This window comes from Haliotis cracherodii, unplaced genomic scaffold (genome assembly GCF_022045235.1).
Source record: "Haliotis cracherodii isolate W230 unplaced genomic scaffold, xgHalCrac1.p SCAF_5, whole genome shotgun sequence".
Classification (NCBI taxonomy): Eukaryota; Metazoa; Mollusca; class Gastropoda; order Lepetellida; family Haliotidae; genus Haliotis; species Haliotis cracherodii.
Genome location: NW_027266308.1, coordinates 36,684,820 through 36,703,766, shown reverse-complemented (window position 1 = coordinate 36,703,766; position 18,947 = coordinate 36,684,820). Strand labels below are relative to the sequence as shown.

The following is an 18,947-nucleotide window of genomic DNA, read 5'->3' as shown; positions in this document are numbered from 1 at the left end:
CCTAATTAAGGGCAGTGTTATTTGATAAACAAATATTGCTGTTCAGGTTTCTTTGACCTAAGTTTATTATTTGGGAATTTTGGCATAGCTTACATTCATGTCTATTGCAAGTTGCCTCCATGCGGTGCCTTTGGGGCAGGGTTTAATTGCCGAGTGGGGCGTGGCACCCCAAATCTCCGTGGGTCAATGTTCATGTGCCGTTGTTCATGTTGTTTGAACGGCTTCGTTTTCAACTGCAGAGATACAAGTAAAATTATAAAATTTCCATTTGGATCGTTTGATCATTGACAAGAAAACCTCGAGACAAAGAGAAATTTAATCCTGATTTCGATGAATGTATTCATAGCTGAAAATAAATAATTTTATTTAATAATTTTCAGCCCCGTGAAGATCCGGGGTAGATAGAATAGGTCTTCAGGAACCTATGCTTGCCGTAAAAGGCCACTAAGCTTGTCGTAAGAGACGACTAACGGGATCGGGTGGTCAAGCTCCCTGACTTGGTTGATGCATGTCATCGTATCCCAATTACGTGGATCGGTGCTCATGATGTAAATCACTGGATTGTCTAGTCTAGACTCGTTTATTTTCAGACCGCTGTCATAAAGCTGTAATATTGCTGAGTGCGGCGCTAAACAAACAAACAAACAAACAAAGATTCTTTCAATTCAAATTCAGAGAAAATTCAGAACGCTGTAAATATAAATATGCCATTGCCACTTGATGCACATGTATGATCTGTTCATGTTTCAGATTCTTTGAGACCGAGCCAGATATGAAATCGTTGTTCCCCAAAATCGTCCGGATGAACGAGGCGAACCAGCTGGAGTGGGATATGGACAGAGAGATGCTGCAGAAGCACGCTGTGACGGTGATGGAGGGACTCGGCGCTGCAGTCGAGAGTCTGGAGGACTCGGACTTCCTCAACAGCGTCCTTATATCGATAGGGCAGACCCACGTCAAGAGGAGCGTCAAACCCCAGATGTTGAAGGTAGTGGTATAATAATAATAATAATAATAATAATAATAATAATAATAATAATAATAATTTACCACCGTCTTCGCAATGCTTGTGGTTTTGAGCGACTTACGGGATCGGTCAGTCAGACTTGGTTGATGCTTATCATCGATCCCAATTGAGTGGATCGATGCTAATGATATCAATCACTGGATTGTCTGGTCCAGACTCGATTATTTACAGACCGCCGTCATATAGCTGGAATATTGCTGAGTATTAAACAACAAAATAACAAACCAACCAGCCAACTTGTGCTTTTGACGCAGAGGTCGTTCCATGGTACTACCCAGAATATGTTGAGGGCGTCATGGAAATAGATAAATACAAAATTCCTTGGAATAGTCCCGTATACAGCCTCAGACGTATCCAGGCCAACAAACCCGATCTTGTCCTTTTGAAATAATTTGTATTATTGAATTTTCTGTCACTTTTGACACAAATGTGATTGACAAGATTCAGGAAAAACATGGCAAATATGCAGAGCTCGCTTTCGAAATCTCTCGCTTGCATCCGTAGTACCAAGTTGTCCGACTCTCCATTGGTCTCGGTGCCTGAGGTGGTTTAGTACCTCCCAATCTGTTCACTGACATTGGGAGAGTACCCGGGTTTGCTACCAGGAATAGAGCCCTTCTTACAATCTGGGTAACGCAGAAGGCTGCACTGTTGGGGAGTTTTCACATTCTCCGAAAAGTTCTGGGTGGGTTCGACTAGGCAGCGCTTCCTGGGAGAAGTCCCATTCGCTGTCTGTCCTGTATGTAGACGGGGCAAGGGCCCTGGGCAGATGATGAGCCTAGCCAGCTTGACTGTGCCAGGATCACCCAAACCCACTTAGCTGCATTTATTTATTTTAATCTATATATAATAATAATGATGATAATCAATTTGTAAGGCGCTTTTTATTGCAGGGGTGGTGGGGTAGCCTAGTTGTTAAAGCGTTTTCTCGTTACGTCGATGGCCAGCGTTCAACATGAGTACATATGTATGTGTGTCCCCCACCGTGATATTCCTGAAATATTGCAAAAGCGGCGTGAAACCCAACCCAACTCAACTCACATCAACACGTGATTACTAATAACTTAAATGGGCAGAGATTTTAGGTTGTATGAACATAAACGCACATATATTTTTATATCAATGTCAGTAAAGTAATAATGATAATAATAATGATCATCATCATCATCATCATAATAATAATAATAATAATAATAATAATAATATATTATCTTTGAAAAGATATCCAAGTACATTGTTTATGAAGTCCCAATACAGTGTATATGAAGATCCGTGAAGATACGCGGTAGAATAGGTTTTCAGCAACCCATGCTTGCCGTAAAAGGCGACTATGCTTGTCGTAAGAGTCGACCAACGGGATCGGGTAGTCAGGCTCGGTGGTTGATCCCAATTGCGTGGATCGATGTTCATGATATCAATCACTGGATTGTTTGGTCCAGGCTTGATTATTTACCGACCGCCGTCATATAGCTGGAATATTGCTGAGTGCGGCGTTAAACAACAAGCCAAACCAAACCAATCCAAACGTATGAGAGTTCGAGCTAAGCTTCTCAGCAGAAGAAAACCCATAGAAATGCAACAGAATCATTCTTAATTACAGACTTCATATGGGTAATTGAATATGGATTACTGTTAAAGGATTGCAAATGTTCCCCAAAAGTTTATTTTTAGTGTTGAAATAATCCACTTAAAGGTCGGGAGCGTTGTTGTTATGCTTGCATGTCCGAAATGCAAGGCCTAGCACTGCCTTTAAGCTATCACTTGTCAAACAAGAACTACTTTTAATACATAAGGTAGTGGCTATTTGTGACTCGTACCGTATGTTCCCCTCTTCTTTCGGGTGAACACTTGATTTGCCTTTGCATGTGTTTATGATAGGAGGCACGATACGCTGACCTGATATCACCATTTGACAGTGATACATAAGCACATTTAGGACTCGTACAATGGACCCTACTCTTGGTTGAGATTATGGAAATGTTTTTGTCGCTTTACTCTATCTATTTCACGTATCGCATTTCATGTGCCATTTCTGTCCCCAGTTGTGAAAATTGATTGCGTAGCTTAGTTGTAATCGTTTGATACAGCCCCTTTGCGTGGTGTCTTTTTTATCCTTCGCCTAGACAATATCATTATTCCCATGTGTGAAACAGAGACACTGTTTCTTGTTCATTACTGGAATCAGTTACTTCTAGATTCTACCATTCAACTTTTACGATTGAGTACAGTCATTTGAAACATCTGTTTTAATGATTCGGTCCATGGAAAGGAAAGGTGCCGCCTCACATGCTGGGACTATATAATGTGAAAATGAAGCGAGAATAAAATGTGAATGAAGTGTGAATAACGAACAAGCTACATGTATCTTAATACTTTATGATCACGCAAGCTGGGCAACTCACATCAACTATATCTGGTGTGCAGCTGGTTGAAGGCTGATTCTTTACACTGATGAGATATTTAGAATTACAGGACGAGCTAAACTACAGACTACAAGACCCTGTAATGCATTTTAGACTTCATCAAAGCAAAATCTGTCTGCTACGAATGTAACCTGTCTGAATTAAGTCGTCCCCTTTTATTAAGGAGAGTCAATCAGTGTCCGTTTATATGTTCATCTTCCTAACTATACGCAAAAAGTTTTTGATTCATAATCATGCGTTAACTCATGACACAGTTGCCGTTCAGACGCCTGATTGCAAAAAGGTTCTTCTTTAAAGGGTTCAGTTATGACATTGAAGAGATAAAAGTTGGAAATAAGATCAAAACATCCTATTCCGCTGATTTTGTCAAAATGATTTCCTTGATGAAATCTGTGTAATCTTGGTAATCCTTTTCAAGAACATGTAAAATACAAAGAAAAACGTATTCAGCTGTTTCTCATATAATAGGATTGACATTTGTAATCTGACATTGAAGATATAAGCAGACTAGGCATCTGTCTTCTATATGGCATTAAACGCGAATTGACAATCCCTTGATATTGCCTCTCGAAGGTTCTTCACAATTTTAGCCATGGTAGGCTATTGAAGTAACGTAAACATCAAAGTAAGTTTGCAATACAAAGCCCTATCTCCTTAACAAGGATAGAATGTTAGACATTACTCTTCTGATAACTCTTGAACCAGGTGTCAAAAACTGTTATTCATCTCATTCCAGCGAAGAGTTGCAATCGTTAATGTCATTATCATAATTTGTTGGTGGGTTGTTTGTTTTACGCCGCACTCAGCAATATTCCAGCTATATGACGGCGGTCTGTAAATAATCGAGTCTGGACCAGACAATCCAATGATTGATATCATGAGCATCGATCCACGCAATTGGGATAGATGACATGCATCAACTAAATCACCGAGCCTGTCCACCCGATCCCGTTAGTCTCTTATGACAAGCATGGGTTGCTGAAGACCTATTCATCCACGGATCTTCACGGATTATTTTGGACTGGTATCAGTGGTACTACATTTCCTAGTTTCATTGTAGTTTTAAACAGTGTAACTTTCCACCAGAGGCGTGTAAGCGTAATCAGATGAAAAGGGAATACATTGATACATAACAGAAAAAAGCTGATTTACTGACTTAGATTTTAACATTGTGGTAGGTATGCAGCATTAGTTTTCAGAAACAGCTTTTTGTTTGCATTGTCTACAATGTCCTATTTTACTCAATCCATCGATCACTTGACAAAATGTTAGGCACCGTGACGCATAACTTGTCATACTTCTGTTGATACCTAAATACTGAAACACACACCTTGAATATACACGTATGTGATTTTCGTGATAGATAAAATAATATGCCTTCACGCATCACTAATGCATACGGGCGGTCGGGTAACCTAGTGGTTAAAGCGTTCGCTCGTCACGCCGAAGACCCGGGTTCGATTCCCGACATGGGTACAATGTGTGAAGCCCATTTCTGGTGTTCCCTGCCGTGATATTGCTGGGATATTGCTAAAAGCGGCGTAAAACCATACTGTCTCACTCACTCACTAATGCATACAATTTGTTTGAACAAAACATGACTGGGACACAAGTTACACATCTCTGTACTTAAAATTCCAGAAAGGATGTCCATTCCTCAGACAATCCGATAGTGATGACAGCACGGTCCGTTTTGCTCCTGCCCCAAGCTACTTAATTTCAGAAGCAATGTGATACAATTAAACCCCCAAGCTATAGTGGGACACAGAAGGGACTGGACAGGCAGCATATCCCGGTCGGACATTGACATCCACATATTTCTTAATAACCAGCTGGAAGGTCACATTCACTTCAGAATATATATCTCCCATGGGCACCAGCATATTTAGGATATACATTGTACAGCTTACCGCGTATTTATAATGCCATGTACTGGAAATTATCAATGCAAAGCTCATGAAACTGTAGCATTCTACACAAGAAGAAAAAAACGCGTTAAGATGTACATTACACACAACAAACACTTCTATCCGTTGACAGGCAGACAGACATTACTAATTCACGAATTTACTTCTTGGAGGGTTTATGGCTTCACAAACAAGTAAAGCATGAAGTTAATCTTCTATATAATTTCTATTATATACTTCACAGCGAAGATGCAGTTTTAAATCATATGGTACATCTTTACATCCGACAATGTTAGTCATAAACTTACATTTTTCCACATCCTTTGAAAGGCTACTTATATTCTGATATTATGGAAGGCTTCTGTTTGTTTGTTGTTTAACGCCGCACTCAGCAATATTCCAGCTATATGACGGTGGTCTGTAAGTAATCGAGTCTGGACCAGACAATCCAGTGATTGACATCATGAGCATCGATCCACGCAATTGGGATCAATGACATGCATCAACCAAGTCAGCAAGCCTGACCACTCGATCCCGTTTGTCGCCTTTTAGGACAAGCATAGTCGCCTTTTACGGCAAGCATGGGTTGCTGAAGACCTACACGGGTCTACACATATATCTATGATCACCACTTTCAGTGACAAAATCCCTTTGGTTCAAGGAACGAAGTTTACCAATAAGATTGTCGTGTGGGATAGTGGTTAGAAAATCAAACGTTTTGACGTAGCTGAACTTCGTTCTTATCTGCAATTACAATGATTCAAACAAAAGCTTTGAGCTTTTGAGAATCCATATGGTATTAATATCACTTGTCTCAAATACATTGTGTGAATATAAAGAAAAGCCTACCTTGAACGTATTAAGTCTTATGGTTAATCATTGAGGCAGAGATTTGGTGGTACATTTGCTGCACCCTGCAATATATCTCCCTTTGTACGGATTTGTATGGAGCTTTAGAATCCAGCAGAAAAAGGGAATGTACATGTTGTTTTTAGGTATTAAGAGTCAAGTAAAAAGTAAGGATAGTCGGTTTTGTCAGATTTCTTCCTCGGTTATGTAATGGATTTATATGTGGCATTATTTGATATGTCACTTATACCAAGTCCTTTGATCAAACATATAAACCACCCTGCCTAAGGATGTTAAAATCTTGCGAGGATATTTAGGACTAAAATGACACAGAAAATTACTACAGCGCCATGAAAATTACATATAAGGGAAGTCGCATGGAGGAAGAAATTGTATCCGGATACCTTCCGGAAACGCTACAGATCCCCTCTGGTTCCTTTAACTGACTTTAAGTATTTTTGGTTAATTTCACGTTTCATTTAACAAAATGCAATACCATTTTTAAGGTATCCTGAAGGTTTCCGGACACTTATCCCTCTGGATACCACATAAGAAGGTATCCCGAAGGTGGCCGGTTTTTTTTCAGAAGACAAAAACTCGACGTTATATGCCGTGACATTGAGCTTAGTGCTCAAATCACAAAGTCTACTTTCGTAGGAATTCGAAATAATTTTTTTTATGTTACCTTTGGTTAGTCTCTTTTTCAAATCGTCGCTGTCATGCTTTAAGCAGACAATTGTCATGGATCTGATAAATCTTTTGGGAAATCATTATATATTCTTTTACGTGATACAGGATGGCAACCATGGCCATATTCCTTTTAGATAAACGTCAAATGAGTTTCTCAGATAAGTTCTTCTTACACACAATGTTATTTAAAAACAGTGGCGTACCTTCAAGAATTGTTTTGCAACTGTCATCTGCATACCTTTCTTGTAACTTCAAAGCATAATATCCGGATAAAATTTAGTAATCCTGGAAAAGTAAATAAAGGCAATCCTTTATCACGTTAGTGTTTAGTTATGTTGTTGTCGAAGGATTTTAAAAGGTCTTTTGAGTGGAGTAATTGAGTTTAGAAAAGTGTACCCAACGCCGAAAAGGTTTGACATTTGCACGCACATAGGAATCAATTATGCCTTTTAGCTATGATCAGGACCCAGAGAGATCTTTTTAATTTTTATTAGAATTATGTTTAGTGCGAGATTAATTTTGAAAAGTACTTCCTTCATAAGTATATTACCTTCAATGTGTTTAACCTGTCAATGCTTAAAATCATGAAAGGTGATCATGTTAATATCAGCATTTATATTCATCTATGCTCGTTGACGTTGCAAATAAACATTGATCTCTGGATCTTTAATCTTAACGATAATACAGATAATACTTCTCCATTTCATCTAAGTTATCGTGATTATTGCCATCAAGAACCTTACTTCAAAACATAGAATTAGCGAGTCCTTGCGTACCGTAAAAACAACAGTTTCTATTGACATTACATTAGGTGAAATAATGAATTATTGTTGTCGAATAACTATATTCCATTCTCAGTAATATAATTATTAAACACATCAAGTTGTTTGGATAGTCAATTTTATGTACAGCTTTTGAAATTAAGTACAGCCATGTTTTGACACTTAGACGAACGTGATTGTTGGAAAGCAATTATTAAACATTATCCTTACGTATGCAATGGTCATTTGTCAAGTCAACGAAGTATGATTTATAAGGAAACGTAATTTTTAAAAATCATTTTCGCGTCTTGATCTTTTTTATTCTGTTTATGTGCAAAGAAAACAAATGACACCAATTGCCATGTCCCTTTTTCACCAAAATAACACTGTGATTTATCAAGTTGGCAGTTTTCCGCAGAATAATAATAGCTAGTCATCGATCTTCTGCCGGTCATATCCGATAATAACTATACTTTGGCGACTGATTAATGACGCTATGTCCAAAGCCCGTAAAAATGACATCATTATCAGTCATGCCTGAAGAGTTTTCTTCATAATTATTTTATCAGAAGAAATGATAAGGTTGCTCTAATGTACTTTTGTGTACGTTCTCGAATCATTCCAATTAGAATGTAAACTAGGCGTTGATGGATTTGCAATTTTTATGAGATTTCCGGAATGAAATTTCTATGCGCTAACTGTATTATGAAAAACAAACAAATTTGGTTGCTCTAATTTACCTTCGCTTACATATTTATTACATTATTCCATCTAATCCCCGTGGGGATACCTGGTAGAATGGACCCTAGTGTCCAATTTGTGAGTGGAGAGAGAGAGACAGAGAGAGAGACAGAGAGAGAGGAGAGATCGAGAGAGAGAGATCCGTTTTCTTCACGAGAGTTCAAGAACGCTCTTGACATCATTAATGCCCCGTGCTTTGCATACCATTGCCTGAGGCATAGGTTGTTCCTCCACTCTAGCGCAGAGTAAACTGCTGTGGTCGTCACTCGTCGTCACTCGTCTTAAATCATTTGATATTTCATGAGTGGTCTAACGAAAGAAAATCAATTTCAAACTGGCGTGTATGTCATAATAAGTGCAATATTCAACAGCGTCCTCACAAATCGGCATATCCTCAAGTCTCCCATGTACAATACACAGATATTCCTTTTAATGTAATCGCCTGCATTATGTTTGAAGATGTGTCGACATGAGATATCTCACAAAATGAGCCTTCTCTTCTGAAGCACCAACAGATTCGCCAAGGACGTTCACTCTAGAAGCCCTGTAATACTGCACTTCACCATGAGGGGAAGCCGAGCGTTTATGCTGAAACTAATCAACGATAGAAATGCCCTCCCAGGAAAATTAGTTGTTCCTCTAACTTCATCTCATTCTAAATTAGCCGTCATCCACGCTTCGAGGAGACGGTCAGATTGCGGCAAAATTATGCAGTAATAACAAGACCGACAGAGACTGTGGTCAGCTCGGGTCATTGGGAGATATATTAGATTGCTATCAATTTGCTCTTTGCTTAGTCTTCTGTAAAATCAATAATATGGAGTCATCACTTTTGACCACCTATGTTTGTGACCTTTTGATTCTGGGAGGTGTGCACTCAATGTCATGTTCGAGTTTATCTTTGAATCGTTTTATTACTTACCCGTGAAGATTACCCTGGTTAGATTTGGTCTTCAGCAACCAATGCTTGTCGTAAGATGCGACTAACAGGATCAGGTGGTCAGGTTCGCTGACTTGGTTGATGCATTTACCGGGCACACTGACATACGATGTGGAAGATCTAGTACATTAAGATAATGTGTATGTGTAATGTGTATGAAAAATGATAGTTTCAACAACATTGTGTCAGTTTGTGTATACTTTGTATTGCATTCAACTGTTTTTGATAAAGGTGTGGATAATTGTAATAGGTGAGCGCGTTAATTTAAATTGCTGTTATTGGTTTCGGTTTAAAAAGAAATTTGTCATGTTTTACAGCAGTTAGAATGGCGTCTCATGAACCTTAGTGAAATGCGGTTATAGGCATCATGACATCAACTATTGCATGCTGGGATCCAATACATATTTCAATAGAAAAGAAACCGAATACACTTTACAACTACCACTTTCATGCCAGTGACCCAGATGCACTACTGTATCATACGGTCTCAGTCGGAGATAGAATACATACAACAACCAGTCTCGATTATCCTTTGGGCGTAAAAGGGGAAAAAAACAGAGGTGAAAACCACATGAATGGATCACTGAAAATAAGTAATGGCACCAGGTGTCAGTATTATTTAGTATTATTCTGATAGACAATGGTGAGTTATGGTTAATCCACGATAGACTACGAATGAGAACTAACTTTTACACGTACAGATAGACTAAACTATAGAACATTTATGGAAGTTTCTTGTCGGAAGAGTGAGTGAGTGAGTGAGTATGGTTTTACGCCGCTTTTAGCAATATTCCAGCAATATCACGGCGGGGGACACCAGAAATGGGCTTCACACATTGTATCCATGTCGGGAATCGAACCCGGGTCTTCGGCGTGACGAGCGAACGCTTTAACCACTAGGCTACCCGACCGCCCCTCTTGTTGGAAGAAACGTATGTGCCAAATGTACTTTCACAATTAAATCACCTGTCTTAGAACTTAATACCATACACTGTCTCACGTCTTAATGCGTTTTCCCCCACGGTGCTACCCCCAGTATTAGAACAGACGCCTTTTTATCCAAATACGTTTACATCTAAATGTGTTAACTTCAGTGCAAATATTTTCGGTGGAGACAAACAAGATCCTCCCAGAAAAAGTCTCGCATTGATCTTAAGTCTTCAGCTTATTTTCCAACCTTCCCTCTGCCACAAGCACAGTCTAACAAGGGTATTTATATCCATTCTAGTCAGTCTTGAGGATAATATTATCTCTCTTCCGAGTTTTCGTAAGTGTCTCTGGCGGCTGTTTCTGAGGGAGTTAGTGTTGAAACACCAAAGGACGAATAGGGCATGACGTTGGAAATAAAAGTACCTCCTTTTCTTCCAAGGTGTAAATAACCTTCGCAGTGTCGAAATTACCCCCTCAGTCACAGCGCTGCCGCTAGGGGGCGTTTGTATTAGAATGGATGGTGGTATGACGCTGATGATATTAAAGATTGAACAATAATATTTATCAGACAGGGTTTGCTTTGCGCAAGACTAAAGCAATCTTGTAGCCTAATACTGTTTTCTTGTATTTTTCGGTGTTTGTCTTCTTGCCTTCCATATGAGTCTCAATGATAAAGATCGTGTTTGAGAACTAATAGCATTCTGTTATTGGGCTTTCTAACGTTGATACAGGCAGTATCGTTGCTGCCCCATCCTGAAACACAATATCTGCTAACCGTGAGCTATGCGATAGAAAATAGACTGCATTTCAAGAATAATATTTTCATTCTATGTAGCTAGATAAATAAGCTTCGTGTGGGTGACGAAGGGGCAAGAAGTAGTCCTCAAACGTCGTTACAAACAATAAAGAAGTTCTTACTAATTAAACGTTTCATGTATGTGGTATGTTAGTATGTCAGTTTATGGACTGTTCCAAAGATACAGTGATATTTGTGCTCAAAACCGTGCATGCACGTTTTTCAAAGGTCTAGCATGGTTAAATTGATAATATGCTTGTGGTAAACGATCGTATCAAGTTTATCTGATGAACTATTAAAGTGTTATAGTTTTACCTTGCCATCAGTAGCACGATACATCGAAACGTTGAATATTTTTTAAATACATGCAGATCTCATAACTAGCGCTAACACTTTTACTGTTTGTATGTCTAACATTGTTTGTTTGTTGTACTCAGCAATATTCCAGGTATAGGATAGTTACGATGACAGTAACACTCGGGTCTGGATAAGACAATACACTGATTGAAATTATGACCAACGATCCACGCCGTCAGGGTACGATGACATGAAATCAACCAAATCACCGCGACTGACCACTCATCGACCGGTACAGGTTACTACCCCGGAATCACTGTCCCGGGACCTGTAAAGATCCGGGGTAGAACAGGTCTTCAGCAACCCATGCTTGCCGTGAAAGGCGACTATGCTTGTCGTAAGAGGCGACTAACGGGATCGGGTGCTGACTTGGTTGATGTATGTCATCGATCCTCATGGTGTCAATCACTGGATTGTCTGGTCCAGACTCGATCGATTATTTTGACCGCCGTCATATAGCTGGAATATTGCTGAGTGCGGCGTTAAACAACAAACCAACCACCCACAACAACAAACAAACAAACAAACCCAGCCCCGGAAGATCTTCAAGAGTGATAAGTTAACTAACTGGTTTAACAGAATGGGGAAAACATTTTCTTTAGAATTGTGACCATGGGCTATATACATAATACCTACTCGAGACAAAGATCAGTTGCTTACATCATTTTTTCAATCGCGACAGATAATAGATAAAAGCGAGATAAAGTAGTTCGATAATCAAAAGAAATCCCGCTAAATATCGATTGTACGATTCCTACTATATGATGAGCATTGTGTTTATGAATCACTATCAAATAGTGATGATACCAGGTGTACGCGAAAGGGTGAACGTACCCTGCCCCACCGGCGCAATCCGTCACAAACACATGCAAAGTCAAACCAATTGTTCACCTAAAATGCTAGGAAACGTATGGCACTAGTCAAAATATGAAACTGCACCGAACATCATTTTTTTCACTGATGCTTCAAATTTGGAAGCATGTCCACCGTACAATCTTTTGAAGCTTTGCTGATACAGTGAATTTTGAAATTGATTTTTAAAGTAAATTTAGGATTTAGGAAGGGTAGAAAGTTTAAGATGTGTATGTTTATGTATTTGATGGTAGACACTAAAGAGCTGCTGGAATATTGCTAGACATAAAGTAGAAGTTGATTATTGGAAAGTTGAAGTTATCCCTCTCGTCGTACACTTGTGTGGAGAGTTTTTGTCACTCTGAATCGTTATGCTTCGATCTTAATCTAACATCAATATTTGTTTTGCAGAGGCTGTGGCCTTCCCTCAACCATGGTCTAGGGGTGGTGCTAGCTGACAAATACACGAAGGAAGTGTCGGAAGCGTGGAGGAAGGTGTACATCTACATCAGTGTCCAAATGAAGAGAGGCATGGAGAATCCTGACAGGGACTTCAATGAAGACATGTCGGTGTCATGACGACTTGTCAATGTTGGTGTTCACAGCAATGATTGGTGGGGACCACCAAGAAGCACACACTGTCACATACTGCACATGTCAGTTGTCCATTTCATTTAAGGATTACAACCATAATGTAATTCCTATGTCACATTGTGCCAAAATACATGACGTTCACTCGTGGCAAGTTGTCCAGGTATGTCGGTTTTACACGGCTGCATATAATATAACGTTTGCCCCACACTCGGGGCAAGGTATGGTATTTTACACAAGTTTTAGTATTGTACACAGGTCATGACGTACATCTGTGGCAAGATATAATTAATAAATCACTGTATACTACACAGAACATGTACTGTCGTGGCAAGTTGCCTAGTTTTATGTTATTTATTATTGCACAGAATAAAGAACCTGCCCTACATTGATTGGATTGCCTAAATAAGAATGTTTAAAGGTTTCATTTTGCCAAAATCCTGACAAAAACGCTGGTCGAGTGGCTTTGATTTGACAACATTGTAAAGATTCAAACAAAATGCGTTGCGAGAATGGGTTTTTATGAGCTTGGATTTTCACAGAGAAGGACCTACACAGTAGGCATATTGCCAATATAGCACAGAAGGACCCTACACTTATGGGAGGTTGTCTAGGTGCGGATGTCTAAATGTTTTTTAACGAGAGAAATGGTGTACAAGTGGATTAGGCATTGTCTACTGAATTGTAATTTTCACCGACGTACACACATGTCAAGTTGCCTATTTAAGCATGTCGTTTTTTGTATATATGATTTTTAGTCGCGTTTTACGCCGGGGTAGTATGACAATTCACCCCCCTGGATAAAAGATGTGCACATGGCCGTATGTTATACACTATACATTATGTCAAAAACTTTGAATATGTAAGTATATCTACATGATTTCAATTTACACAGCAAAGGTGATAGTTACCTAATCTCTGTGAGCATTCAAATAAGTCGAAAGCATAATGTAATTTAATAAATTCCATGGAGTACTGACACATGGACAAGACACACGTTTTCCGAACTTTTTTTCTCAACTCGGTGTGACGATTGGAGATTAAATCCTACAGAACGAATACCAATATCATTGATATGCCCACCGTCCTATTAGATCCAGGTGATAATGCATCGACAAAAGGTGATTACAATATATACTTCATCATATACGTTTTTTAAACTTATTTATTTTACAATGGGGATGAAATACACATGATGCTATTTAATGAATCAATGTGTGTGTATCTTTTTGTGACATTTGTTGAGAAACGAGTGCTTTTAACAACAACATATGATCTTATGTCAGCATAATCTCATACTGTTTTGGGTTCCTTTACTGATTTATTTGACAATATAAATTGTTTGCTTTTCATTCCATATACCAAATATTTGCCCTAATAGATTTTTGTCAATCGGTGGTATTAAGCCCAGACAATGTTTTTGTCCTGCTGTAGACTTTTGAAAATATTTCTTTCATTTTCTCAGTTTGTGTCACGCCGATGTCTTGAAATGTAATATATACGAAACAGAAGAAAAAATCTTCTTTGATTCCTGGCAATACATTTACTAAATAATATCTTTTCAAGTTATTCTTATTACTTGATGGTCATCAATCATGTCATAATCAATATTCGTCACATTCCTTAGCACACGCACAAATAATGCTAACATGCCTTTTCAGAATATGACTACGTTCAAGTCAATTCAATTCTTTATTGTATGAAAGGCCACAGGCCCATGTACAATGGTCTTACGTAACATATTTTATAAGATACAAAGCCAAGGTAACAACGCATGATGTATGTACAAAGCCAATTGATGTTGTATTAGAGTATCCTTGCAGGGCTCTAATGAAGACAATCTTATAGCATTAAGTGAGATAAAGCCCATTGCAGTTTCTCAGATTTTCGTATATAGGGCAAATAAACACAAAATGGTATTCATATTCGACAACAATTCCACCGAAAGGAATTAACCTTAGGGATTTCTCAATAGATGAAAATCTTCCTGTGTTAATTTTTGATCGTTCAGAAACGGACGTGTTGGAATGCTTAAACGTTTCTTTTTTACAGGATTCCTGCACTTGAACATGTACACAGCAGAAGCATTTCAACGTTAACATATCGTGTTTAGTTTTAACAAATTCAGTAAACGCGCTATCTGTTTCTGGATTGTCTAATCACTTTCACTTGAAGTCTGCTCAAGACTCGTTTTCAGTTTTAACAAAATCAGTAATTCCCTAACGTGTCACTGGATTGTCTGGTCAAGACTCGTCGCAGTTATGACCACCGTCGTATGGTAGAACTACTTTGTGGGCGTTCGGCAACAAACAATCACTTATTTTCTTATGCCAATTGTGTAAGTGGCAGGTGCTACCAGTAGAGCAGGACATGCCTAACCTTTTAGCAAACACATGGTGTCATCACTGATTTTCAATGTCACCTGTATTTAGTCTTTTGCGCCGAATGGAATCTGTTTCGGCAGATAATGGAGACTGATATTCTCTGTTTAACGTCTTACAAAAAAATCTAGGATATGGAAATAAGTAAATCAATACTATCTGAATCAATTAAGTTCCTAACCAACTATCTTTATACCTGTCTGCACTCATCCCACTTTGTATTGTCGACACGGCCATACATTTGTAACTACGATTTATGTAGACTCTATGCTAAGCATTTAATGATTTCATTGTATGTATTCTACATTCGTTAAATGTGTTTATTTGTCCACGTTTGTGACGTGAATTTGTTTGTACGCATATGTACAATGCCCTCTGTTACTACACTATATCCACATTGTTATTTGAACATGTATACATACTGTTGTGTTAACATGTCTATGTTTATTGTTGATTCAACCATTTACGGTGCTTAGTTTTTCACAAGGGATCACAGTCTGCTTGGTGTAAATACATATTGATATATAACCATAGTGAATGTTAGCCAGTCTCCTAAGTCCAGTCTAAAACACAGAATGTACAGACATGGTTCATCACAAAATGACATTGTTTTACTACAGTTACTACGTGTATATTTGCAGTATTGAATATGTTAGTTAAGTGGCTGTGGAAAACGCACTGTAACTCACGGAAGTATATATTATATGTAGTCTGTCTGCTCTTATAACATCAGAGATAAAAGAAATGAAAATAGCTAACTTTTATTTTGTTTTCTGTTCAAATGTTATGAATCAATGCTGAAAATGAGATTTTGTTCTGATTTACTTTAGTAAAGTAGGTGAGTGATTGAGTGAGTTGGGTTTAACGCCTCTTGGAAGAGTAAAGAAGGTCTGAGATGAGTGAAAGTGTTATCTCCCAGAGGCTAAAAGCATGTTTGTCGTTTGCCAATATTTATTTTGGTTCTAAGAAACGCAGAAAACAAATTTGTCATTTGCCAATATTTGTCCAAGTTCTGAAACAAACCAAAAAACATGTAAAAAACTACAAACCATATTGAACATGCCGTCATGCAGCTGTATTTCAGTGTTACACTGTAATATCGATTGATGATCTGGTGACGTAATTTTGACGTGATTTTCCAAAGAAGTAATCACTTTCCATATATATTAGGCGTTCCGTTATGTGTAACTAGAAACAGTAATATCTGATAACTGACATCATTCACATCAATGGTGATGATGTCACCGACAGCTGTCATTTGACTTGCAATACATCCTACTTTATACATGTACATTTGTACACGAGATGATGCATATTCTGAGATCGAATGACGATGTGGAAAGATGTTCTTCTATCACATGTCGGGTACTTGTAACCGGGAAACGAAATTATTCTTCGTGGTGTCACCGGAGAAAAATGTCCTCCTCCTCGGTTAGTAGGACGTCTCACAATAACTGCTAGCTGAGGGGGTCAGCACACAGAAAAACATCAATTCTGGTATGGTATGAATTGCTGAAGACTAATACTTTCATTCTGATATTCACGGGGCTAATTCGTAATGTGTTTGAGAGCCGTTCCACTTGTGGCGACGTTTTAGGAGCACATTAGATAAAGTTGATATTTTTCAATCCAATATCATATCACTAAGAAGCTTCAAATAACAACGGATCATCATACCGAGTTGTGGATTTGAAATGTCTGTAACAAGGATTGTGTGATAACATGATAACATGCCACACACACTATCTAATGTGGCGCAATGCGAACTTTTCATAGGTGTTAGACGTTGTACAGGCCGTGCCTGTTCGAGTTTATCTTTCCTGATGAAGAGATTGCCCTTTACCCACACCATCGTTAGCTTTTCGTAAGATGAATAAAGCAAATATGTTACGATAAACATACTTAATTAACAGTAAAGACAAGATATTGTATGGATGACAGCTTCTTTATTCTGTTTTGACGCGACGTTTCGGTATAGATCTTTATATTAATGTGAAGATATGAAATGTCTGTGGCGAGTATAATGTTGGACTCAACTTCGATCTGAAAGCCAGTGAGTTATTATAATTTGCTTAACACCGCAACTGCAATCTTGCAGCTCTTCGCGGCGATTTAGCCTGCAGGAGACCAACCCATGTTTTACCGTGATGCGACTAACCCGCCATGCCAGCTGAATGTATTATACCGGCTAAGTGTTTCCTGGACAGCATTTTTTTTAAATGTGTGGTTTAACACCGGTGTGATAGGGTACCTTTTGGCGAACATCTTGCATCACCACTATTTGATAGTGGATCATATACACATGCGCATGGTATAGTCGATTCGTACAATGAACTCAGGCGACTATGCCTGTAAGAGGCGACTAACGGGATCGGGTGGTCAGGCTCGTTGACTTGTTGATGCATGTCATCGATCCCACTTGCGTGGATCGATGCTCATGATGTCAATCACTGGATTGTCTGGTCCAGACTAGATTAGTTACAGACCGCCGTCATTAGCTAGAATATTGCTGAGTGCGGCGTTAAACAACAAACAAACAAACGAATACAATGAACTCTGCCTTTATCAAGGATGTCGTATGATTTGGGAAGGAGTTGTGTTACTGTTATTCACATTCCACGAAGAATTATCCTCCATTTTTCTCCAGACGAGGAATTACAGTGTACATGGTATTACCCATCCGGACTATCTGTTATTCTGACAATTCTACAGGGTTGAGGTTGGACTACTCCTTGAATATCACCTAATACAAACGTATACAGCCACTTAGTTTAATGAGAATACAGAATGTCTTCATCCTCAAATACACTAAAACATATTGAAGCGACTAACGGGATCGGGTGGTCAGGCTCGCTGACTTGGTTGATGCATGACATCGATCCCAATTGCGTAGATCGATGTTCATGATGTCAACCACTGGATTGTCTGGTCCTGATTCGATTATTTACAGACCGCCGTCATATAGCTGGAATATTGCTGAGTGCGGCGTTAAACAACAAACCAACCAACAACCTGATTAAACATATATACATTACAACACCCATCGTATGCTAAACAATGACTTTTAAGTGCACTAGGTGGCTTAAAACCTTTGGTATTTCAGTGACATCATGGCGTATATATTTTAAATGTTGGAAAGACCTGAGTCAAGGTGGTGTTCGTATCGTGTAAAACAGAAGAGTACAGGCATGTATCCGACAAAGTGAATCTGGATGAATCTAGGATTCGAATCCATGATCATTGAATCTTTGTGCGAATAAGATGAAGGAACCCTAATGATCTAAGTTGGACACATAGGAATCTGAGCCATCCTGGCCTCCAATTTACATTTAGAACTGAAGGAGGTTAACTAAATTAATAGAAGTATGACAGGACAAAATCGGACACAGAATAATGATAATGACAGTGTCCTTCTCTATGTTCAGGGGCATATTGATCGAAGACAAATCAACTGTGTTCAACACACATCGCCCTGCTCAGTATGAAAACAATCTTCCTTTCACCAAACAGAAATCACGGTAATGATTCAAAGGGACCCCCAGTGCACAGAAACGTGCACAGTAAAATAGACATGCAATAAACACAGATTTATTTCAAGTTATCACTGTGTACATGTCCATTTGGAGGGGTGGTTGCTTCCAACTCACAGTGTCTCACAGCCTTTATAGCGCGCCATCACTTCTGAGTCCTTCTTCAATGTAG

At 38.8% G+C, this 18,947-nt stretch overlaps 1 protein-coding gene across 1 annotated transcript in view; it reads left to right on the top strand.

The window, feature by feature from the left end:
* Nucleotides 1–15,972, top strand: part of LOC139442474 (neuroglobin-like) — a 77,305-nt gene extending 61,333 nt beyond the window's left edge. Inside the window, exons 2-3 of the mRNA XM_071223282.1 lie at nt 751–988; nt 12,685–15,972. Of these exons, the coding sequence (XP_071079383.1) occupies nt 751–988; nt 12,685–12,852 (406 nt within the window). The 3' untranslated portion in view covers nt 12,853–15,972. The remainder of the gene's footprint in view (nt 1–750; nt 989–12,684) is intronic.
* Nucleotides 15,973–18,947: the final 2,975 nt, after the last annotated feature.